The sequence below is a fragment of the Sphaerodactylus townsendi genome, linkage group LG01 (genome assembly GCF_021028975.2).
Source record: "Sphaerodactylus townsendi isolate TG3544 linkage group LG01, MPM_Stown_v2.3, whole genome shotgun sequence".
Taxonomy (NCBI): domain Eukaryota; kingdom Metazoa; phylum Chordata; class Lepidosauria; order Squamata; family Sphaerodactylidae; genus Sphaerodactylus; species Sphaerodactylus townsendi.
In genome coordinates, this window is record NC_059425.1 from 24,397,296 (window position 1) to 24,407,328 (window position 10,033).

Below are 10,033 nucleotides of genomic sequence, written 5' to 3' on the forward strand. Positions count from 1 at the left end.
CCCTTTCTCTCCTGTAGGAGATTCAAAGGGGCTTACAAACTCCTTTCCCTTCCCCCCCTGAAAACTCTACCTTGTGAGGTGGGTGGAGCTGAGAGAGCTCAGAAGAACTGTGACTAGCCCAAGGTCACCCAGCTGGCGAGTGTTGGAGTATACAGGCTAATCTGAATTCCCCAGACAAGCCTCCACAGCTCAGGTGGCAGAGTGAAAAATCAAACCCGGTTCCTCCAGATTAGATACACCAGCTCTTAACCTCCTACGCCAACAGATGGAGCACATCTGTTGATGAAGTTAGTTTCAGGTGGGTAGCTGTGTTGGTCTGCTATAGAAGAGCAAAATCTGAGTCCAGGAGCACCTTAAAGTAGCAACAAGATATCATGGATATATCTGACAAAGAATGCTTTGATTCTCAAAAGCTGAAACCTTGGAAATCATGCCGGTCTTTAAGATGCTACTGGACTCTCAGTTGATGAAACAGATCACAGATAATGTGATGTGTCTTGCACTTCTCTTGCAGTGGGTAGACAACAACATGCCCCACAGAAGAGGAACTCTCTAACACTGGGGCTTCCACCTACCCTGCCCAGGCAGAGGGAAGGGGCTGTGACTCAGGCGCCTTCCGCACATGCCGAATAATGCACTTTCAATGCACTTTGCAGTTGCTGTGCGGAATAGCAAAATCCACTTGCAAACAGTTGTGAAAGTGGATTGAAAGTCCATTATTCTGCATGTGCAGAAGGGGCCTCTGATAAAAGAGTCTCCCAGGTTCAATTCCTGGCACTTTCAGTTAAAAAGGTGAGGCCGTAGTTGATGAGAAAGGTGTCTGAGACCCCGGACAGCTGCTACCAGTCTGAGTTGATAATATTGACCTTGATGAACCAGTGGTTTGAATTAGTACAAGGCAGTCTCACGTGTGGAGGGGGATTGTGGGTTGAATTCTCTTCAGATACAAATCTCAATCCAACAGCTCCACTCTTACCAGAATCAGCTTCATTTTGAACTTGGGGGAGAGGGAGCCTGCAGATACAGGGACACTTCTCTGTGCTTTCCCCATATTTAGGATCTGGAAGCTAAAGTGCTAGTATCATCTTCCAACTGTATGAGTGATTCAGTCTGCTTTCCCTGCCCCACAGAGTGAACATACAAAGCAAAAGTAGATGCAATGAGTATAAATTAAAATGCAAACAAGGCATTGGAAAGGTTTACAAGCATGTCTTTGGACAGTGTACAGGAAATCCCCTACCCACGGACAGGAGGTCAAGAGAAGGGGAAATTGGGTGGTCAAGTCTGCTCTGGCCAGTCAATGCCAGGATGGGGGCAGTGGCTGCTGAAAGAGCAGTTTGGTCTCTTCTCAAGGTGGCAACAGGGAATGCCAGGCTGACTTGTGCCACTGGGAGTGCCTAGGAAGCCACATCACAGGTGCAGATGGCTCAGGTGTTGCTGACAGATCTCCTCAGCCCTCCGCAGGTATTCTGCCGTCTTCTTCTTCACAGCCTCCCTGCGGGCCGCATCTGGATCGCCTGAAAACAGAAAGGAAGGAGGGAGGGATTTTCTCAACATTAAAGTGGCTTACTGGTTTGATTCAAAACAATCCTCATTACTCCAAAAAATGTTCCCCGATCCTCACTATTCCCACTTTTGAAGATGTGAGTTTAAAGAATCATCTTCTATTGATGCGAAGAATGAGCAACCTCCTGTTAAACAGAAAAAAATGCTGTCACTCAGGTATCCTTAGGGGCTTGTTCATAAAGATTTCCAGATTGGCTTGGCTTCCCAATTATTGCCAAAGAAATGTGTGTGACAGAAAGAAAAGTAGCATTTGCTGATTGCATTCCAATATGGGATAACTGTTTTCACTCTACGATATGAATGAAATAGAAATATTTTTATATATGCTGTGCCCCTGTCTCAACATATATAAAAATATTTCTAGTGGCTTACAAATTTTGTTCTCTTCCCCTCCCCAGAACAGACCCCTTGTGTGGTGGGTGAGGCTGACAGAGTTCTGAGAGGATTGTGGCTAGTTCAAAGTCACCCAGCAGGCTTCATGTGGAGGCGTGGGGAATCAACCCTGGTTCTCCATGTTTGAGTCCACTGCTCTTCACCACTAAGCCATGCTGGCTCTCCAGTCTGACATAAGTAACCCTCATACCTTGCAGGCCATGGAGCAGCAAATCGACGCCACTGTGGTAGCCATGGAAAGCCCCCTCATAGTCTTCAGCCGCTTCGCTCTCCAAGGCGTGCTTGATATGCTCGGTGGCCAAAGCCAGGTATGCACCGGGGTCTTCTGTGACTGCTCCTTCCTGGGCTGGTAGCAGAATCCCTGCACCTGGGGGAGAAGGCGCTGGGGCATCTTCCAAGGAAGCACGAGCAGGGGAGGAGCTGGCTGCACCCAAGTCTAAGCAACAGGGAGAAGGGTGATAGCACAAACTCCTTGTGTTTTCCCTCCTGGATGGACAACTCTATACAGCCACACCCTGGCCAGCAGGAGACTCATGGGGGAGCTTGGGGACAATCCCAATTCTGTGCCCAGATTTAACATCCCCTGAAATAGAGAGTTATTCATACCTGGGCAAAACGGCGTGCAGGGCCGGGAAGCATTTCCAAATTCCTCACCAGCATCCATCAACTCACTTCCTTCCTGTTTAAGGGGTCAAATACCATGCATAGCTCCTGGACTGACAGGTAAGCAGCGGGAAGGTGAACCCACTTCCTTCTCTTCTCTCTCCTCCTCCACATGACAAGCAAAGAGAGCATCCAGGGCTTCATCTTCACAGTTTCGGGGTGAAGAGTGGTCCCCTATGCCAGGAACACTGATTAGGCTAAGTCCATGGTGGCAAACCTATGGCACTCCAGATGTTCATGGACTACAATTCCCATCAGCCCTGCCAATTGGCCATGCTGGCGGGGGCTGATGGGAATTGTTGTCCATGAACATCTGGAGTGCCATAGGTTCGCCACCACTGGGCTAGGTCGTAGGAGTTAAACTTGCGGCCCTCCAGATGTTATGGACTACAGTTCCCATTATGATGGGAACTGTAGTCCATAACATCTGGAGGGGCGTGAGTTTGACACCTGTGGGCTAGGTGATGATGACGGGGGGGGGAGGAATGACAGGGATGACGGGTCCTCAAAGAAGGCAAGACAGGGATGTAGAGAGTTTCTACTTTCTCCTGTTCAGAACATTCCCGCGCAGCCCAGCCCTGTGAGATCCACCCCCCAACCATAAGCCCAAGGCTGCATCAGTTCTAGCTTCTTCAAAGCGAACCTCCCCCCCCCACCTCAGATACTAGAGCTGCTGATAAATGCAGCTGTTATTAGCCCCGCTGCAAACTACCACAATCAAGCCTATAAAGATGAAGATTAGGAACCAGGAGGCCTCATTATCAACACTAGAAGTCCCAAGGAAGCTAAAAGTCCACACTCCAGGCCTTGAAAGGTCCTGGTCTTCTGGATGTGGAAAAGGGATTGCCCTGGAGCCGAAGTGGAAGAGGGAAAGGAGAAATATTCCATTTGTTCAGTACGCATCTTCTATCCTAACACACACATGCACACAGGTGGTGATTCTTTTTTCCCCCGACAACTTGTGCAAGAAATACACAATAAGACTGCAGGCAAGGATACACAGCATGCCTCTCCTCCATTAATAATAAACAGCTCCCTGCAGAAGGAGAGCAGATCAGAAAATTCTGCCCCATCACCTCACATGAAGCTACTGGATACTGAGTCAGATCAATCATCATTCAAGGTCAGTGCTGTCTATCCCGACTGGCAGCAGTTCTCCAGGGTCTCAGGTGGAGATCTTTCATATCACCTGATCCTTTTAAATGGGGATGCCCAGGATTGAACCTGGGATCATCTGCATGCCAAGCAAATGCTCTGGCACTGACTAATAGCTCCCCTTCTTTAAAAGGCAAGGACCAGAAAGCCATACCTCCCTCCTTCCTTTGAGGCTCCTGATCGCAGACTTCCCTTGCTGCCTGTGAAGCTCTGCTGTGATCCTGCTCAGACTCCAGGCCCAGGATTCCGTGATCCACTTCAGACACTAGAGCATCCTCACCAGGCTCCACTCCTTCTGGTGGTACAGGGATCAAAGGGGGAGCCAGAGAAGGCTGGTCACAGTTTTCCAGAGGTCTCCCCCCTTCCCCACCCTGCAAGACAAAAGCAGTGGAATGAGTGCAGAGGCACAAATGGATTCTTCCTCTTGGAATGTAGAGCAGGCCAAGGATCATACCTGGGACCCACAGGAGGACTGTGGAGAGAGGACCCAGCACTCTCTTTCTACAACCAAGGAGGGGGTCCTGGAGTCACAGTACAACTCACAGAATCCCTAGGATCCCCCAACCCACTCAGAGGACTCAACTCGGGACCTCCTCAGGAGGATCTGGTACCCAGGGGACATCTCCCCCCTTCTCCATCTGCCCATCCAAAATACCCGGAAGAACTCCTTGAGCTGGAGTGGATCAAGTTGGTTCAAAGCAGGGATATGCACTGTGAAGCGCAGCATGACCTCCGCAGCCTTCCTCCGCTCCTCTATCACTTTGGGCTCAAATCGGCCTGCAGGAAAAAAAGAGCCCCACATCAAAATGGGGGTCACCATCCTATTCTTGTGAGTACATGTGGAAGGCCTCCCTATGCTAGCCTGGCAATTCCCCCCCTCCCCCCCCATTCCCCAGAACCTCAGTCCCTAGCCTAAGAGCCTCACTACACATTATATGGTTTACACATTCGCTCTGGGAGTTATTGACCAGACAATCATTGAGAGTTTGACGCAGAGGAATCATTGAGAGTTTGACGCAGAGTTTACGCTGGAGGAAGCCTGTTACAGAGGCCAGCAAGGTGCGGCTAAGAACTGGCTGAGCACAGCTGAAAGCAATCACCACTGCATGCAGAAGTTTTACTGTGAGGAAAAACTTTATCAACAGTGCATACATTTACAGTGCATACAGGAACTCAAAAGGCAAACGGGCAGCATGCTCTGCAGCAATAGGCAATCCCTAAGAGGTAGTGCTAGTAGGCAAGCACTCCTTTTATATAACGAGTATTTTATTATGCTGACCGCTGTGTTTATTTTAATGGGTTTTTAATTGTATGTTGTATAATTATGTTGTTCACCGCCCAGAGCCTTTTGGGGGTAGGGCGGTATATAAAACTCAATAATAAATAAATAAATAAATAACCAATCGTAATGAAGAACAGCTGACTGGTTTCAACCGATTCTGACAAGGTGCTGGGAGGAGCAGCTGTCAGATTAGATCAGTTTGATCTGCCTGTCTGCTCTCAAGATGTATACAGGTATTTTTGATACTGTGACAGAGTTCCCTGCTGAAACTTGACACTCAGACAAACAGACACACATCAGAGTGAGTCTGTAGCACAGACAGAGAAAAGGCGTAAGATTTCCCTCCCTGAACCATTTTTCCCATTGTTGAAACGAATGGAGCTTGCGTGTACTCACAGTGTATACAAAAGTTTCCCCAATGAGGCAAACAGCAGCTCGCAAAGGCCATCCAGGTTGGGAAAACTGTGCAGGCCTTAAACCTACTCTCTGATCTGAATCGGATTGCCATGCCTCTAAGAATTAAGCTTCAACACAGAAGCTTTGTACACATTGTACATCTGGTTTGGGATGTGACTGTGAACACCATAAGTGACTAGTCAGGGCCCTAGACTCTAAAAAGCAACCTAATGCCTTCTTCCTCCCAAGCAAACAAAGGAAAGTTTTAGTTCAGAAGGAAGTCACCCTAAAAAGGACTATTAAAACTAGCACATCACTTACTCCCGACCCTGGACAAGTAAACCTCAGGTTCATTCCTATGCCTCAAATCATCACAAGAACTACTTTGCGGGATCCAAGAAATAGGGCATCTTGTTCCTAGTAACACTCTGCATTCTATTCCCAGCCTGATATCCCTGGAAAATGTCCCAGGAGATCCCAGGAATCTCCCCGGCCATCTCTCTCGAATACAGAACCAGGTACTCAGAAGACCAGGTTCCTTTCAAAAGGAGAAAGAGTTGATTAACATTAGGATCCCACCAAATGCAATCACCAAAGAGTTCCTACTTCAGGACTGAGAGGTCAGTGGTGAGCATCTCTGCCACCCAGATAAACCTCTTACCAAAGACTTGGGCTTTGGGAAAAGGAGGAAAGTCCTCCAGGCGTCGGAAGAGGTTACGGTGGGTGTAGGCCAGGTCTCCATGCAGCTTCTTAAAGTCACTGTACCGTTTCCAGACCACAATCTGTGGGATGAAATATAAGAGAGATTAAAAATGCAGACAGCTTTCCAGCGCCCACCACAATATGGGGCTCCTGCCAAGAAATAACACCTCCACATGAAGAACTTAAGATGTACAATGATATTGTGTATTCCAATCTCATCAGCGTTTGGAAGCTAAGCAGTATCAATACTTTGATGAGAGACCACAGAGGAAGTGTACAGTGGCAAACCACCTCTGCTTCTCACTTGCTTGAAAGATTCTTACTGGGGTGGCTGTACATTTGTTGCAACTTAACTGCACTGACATGTGGATGTTTGAAGAACTCTTCAGACAGAGCCCCCAGGGGATGGGGCGGTTTATAAATCGAAACAATAAATAAATAAATAAATAAATAAATAAATAAATAAATAAAACCTCCCTGCCCCACTTATCTCTATTTTTGCCCTCTGCAGAAAATTCTGATGTCAGGCTTAAGAAGAAGGGGCGGTTCTGAAGAAACTTTTTCATCCAAGGTACAAAGCTCACTCAATTAAATATTTGATGGAGCAAATAGAACAATCTGGTTTCCTCTCAAGATATAAAATGAACGAAAAAAACACCTTTTTTTAAAAAGTGTAACGAAACAAGAAGAAATGACTATCGGCAAAATTACATGTTGTGATATTAGTTCGAATAAAGTTAAATATCTTGGGATTAATTTGAATGGACAAAATGATACATTATTCAAAGATGATTTTGTAACAACAAGATTTGTAATGGACTAAACCAAAAACTTCATGGTTGGGAAGAATTGGTACTGTTAAGATGAGTGTTCTACCAAAACTAAGTATTTGCTTCAAATGCTCCCAAAGTATACAAAAGACAAAACTTTGAAGGAACAGCAAACCCAGATAAATAAATTCATCTGGAATGGCAAGAAACCCAGAATAAAATGGGCATCCCAATCCAGCGCCCTGGGACGGCCAGGGATGGCACCGCTGCGGTTTTACCCTGCTGCCTGTAGCAGGCTTTTTGGCAATGCAGGGAGGCAAAAGACAAAAAAATCCCTCCCTGCTGCTGAAAAGCCCTCTATCGGGCTCAATGGACTTAAACCACCCAAAGGGTGGCATAAGCATATGCCCTGGGTGCCAGAGTCCTGGGAGAAAATGCTTGGCTGGAATCCAACTATTGTCAACACCACCCTGGCCACATCTCCAGAATGCCTCACTATGCCAGTGGGAGCACAGGAGCACTGACGCAGCACTCTGCACTGTATCAGGCATTCCAATTCCAATTCCAAAGCCTTTATTGGCATTATAAATTACAGAGTTAGTAGAAAAGGGGTATTTATCTACCAACTGAGACATTAAAACATTAAAATCCATTAAAACATTGAATACATTAAAACAATGTTGAACATTCACAACCACGCCTTGTAAACCGCACATATAAATTAATTTAACCATTACTGCTATGTAGGCAATGATTGCGCCTGACCAAATAGTGCCTCAAAAAACTTGCAACCATTCAGGCATTCCAGAAAGGTGTAGAGGCGGCCTGCTGGTGGATTTGTTCCTCCACCAGGGTAAGTGCCCTGGGGTGGGCAAATCTGTCGGTGTACGGCCCCACAGCCTTCACAACTGCCACTCTGGATTGGGCTGAAAATGGTGGCTTAGATATGAAAGCAAAAATCAGCATAAATTTGAAAGAAACCTGTTGGAAATGCAAGGGGGAAAAGGAACATTTTACCATATATGGTAGACTTGTAAAAAAAGAGAAAAAATATTGGAAATACATGCAGAAATCCAAAAAATACTGAAAAACAAGTTCTAAATGAACACAAAAACTATATTATTGGGAATTCCACCAAAGAATTTCCCAGGAAAACTGCAAAAACTATTATTTTATTTATTAACTGCAGCTAGAGTGGTTTTGGCATACATATGGAAAGCAGACACCTGTTCCAATTGAGAAATGTGGAAAAAGAAGATGAGAGACAATAGAAAAGCTTACTAGTCTTGTAACAGACATCCAAAATAGGAGTTTCATGCGAAATAGAAATATTTCTTGAGTACCGATATGACTAAATAATGCTTTGGAGAAGTATGAAAGGCAACTAAAATATGGTGCTAATGTTCAAAAACAGATCCAGTATACTATTATTTGCAAATGTTTTAAGAAGGGCAACTGTCTGACTTGTAGTTATAATTAATGTGTAGCAGATATTTAATCCATTCTGACCTTTGAAAGAGGACTAATCTTAACAGTTACATTACTTGAATAATAATAGATAAGAATGGCTTTATAAAATGGAGAATATGATTCAAATCAAGACTTAGGGTATAATATGTGTGTGTGTGTGTGTGTGTGTGTGTAACATTTTGTCATTTTTATCTGTGAAGGTTTATTCTTTTCTATTTTGTTCTTATTATTATTCTTGGGCTATATTCCCCTTGAGGGAGTTAGCACTGACATTTTCTTCGCCAAACAGATATGTTATTTTAAAAAAATATATAAAATTAATACAAATATAATAAAAAGATACAAAGTTCACATCTGGCTCCCTTAGAACCTACAGATAACCCTTTATTGCCCCTGCAGCCAATGGCCATTGGCAGCACTCTCTGTAAGTGGGCAAATCAAAGTGAGTCTTTTCCTCCTCCATCTAAGCATAACTGTAAGATGTATATAAAGACAGACATACCTCCTTCGCATCTTCTGGATTCAGTTTTGAGACAAACTAGAGGAGAGGGAGAAAAAGAGTAAGAGGTTGAGACCCAGTAAAACTTATTATCTATATTATTTAACTTTTAAAAAATTATATCCCACTTTTCTTCTGATCAACATATCACAAAGTGACATACGTCATTAAAACTAGCTAAAATCTCATTTCTGTAAAAATACATACAGTACAGATACTAAAAGTGTAAGTCCCCATCCAGAGGGGGGAGGGGTTGATGACTTTCTAATTGTACTGCTTTAGTAAAGGGGGGGGGGGCATGGAAAGTACCTTTACTTAACTTCTTGCAAGGCCCCTTGCAATATTCTATCCATCTTCAACAGTCACATTTGAGTCCAGCAGCCTTAGAAACCAACAACAGTTTAAGAATATAAAATTTGATTCTCGAAAGTTTATACCCTGAAAGTGCTACTGGACTCAAATTTAACTAGTCCACTGCAGGCCATCGTGGCTATCCTCTGCAACTGACTTAATAGGAATTTTTAAAAACTGTGTTGTGTGTTGGGGGAAGGGGATGCAACTTGCAACTTTCAGTCAGCCTGGGAACAGCACCCGAGGAAGGAAGTATTCTGCACATGCTCAGAGGGTCTTGCACACTGCTGCTCCAGCATGGGCTCCAAGCTTTGTAAGCTAGCTCCGCCACGCCGGATTTGGAACAGGAAGCAGCCCTATTGATCCACCTCGCCCCCTCCCCTCAATATAGGGCTGGGGAGTTCCCAGCAACCCCTCCCTCACCCTGGCAGTCACTTTGTACTCAGTGTAGCCTTTGAGGTGGGTTCGAGTGTCGGTGACGGTGTAATGCCTCTGGTACTCATCCTTCACCCGACGCGACATCCCAGCGCCCTTTTGGGCGTTGCGGCCCCTTTAAATCCAGAACTCCCCCGGCACAGACGGCAGCGTCCAAAAGCAAGCGAGCGATGAGCTATCCGAATTGCGACTGCGCGGCTGGCCTTCCACTCAAAGCGCATGCGCACCTGGTAGCTTCTAGTCGTTGCTACCAGTGCGAGGGAGTGTCTACAAAGTGCGATGCTGGCTGCGGCTACCTAGGAACGCTTAGGGGCAGAGCTCCTTTGCAAATAGTCGATTTGGTATTGCACG

The 10,033-nt window shown here is 45.5% G+C and overlaps 1 protein-coding gene across 1 annotated transcript; it reads right to left on the reverse strand.

The window, feature by feature from the left end:
- Positions 1–1,151: 1,151 nt before the first annotated feature.
- On the reverse strand, positions 1,152–9,890 carry SNX15 (sorting nexin 15). Its single transcript, XM_048514151.1, has 8 exons — positions 9,671–9,890; positions 8,900–8,935; positions 6,117–6,237; positions 4,433–4,554; positions 3,932–4,148; positions 2,635–2,796; positions 2,150–2,395; positions 1,152–1,517 (listed from the first exon to the last, which is right to left on the reverse strand). The coding sequence occupies exons 1-6, from the start codon at positions 9,767–9,769 to the stop codon at positions 2,651–2,653; spliced, it is 741 nt and encodes a 246-aa protein (XP_048370108.1). The 5' UTR covers positions 9,770–9,890; the 3' UTR covers positions 1,152–1,517; positions 2,150–2,395; positions 2,635–2,650.
- Positions 9,891–10,033: the final 143 nt, after the last annotated feature.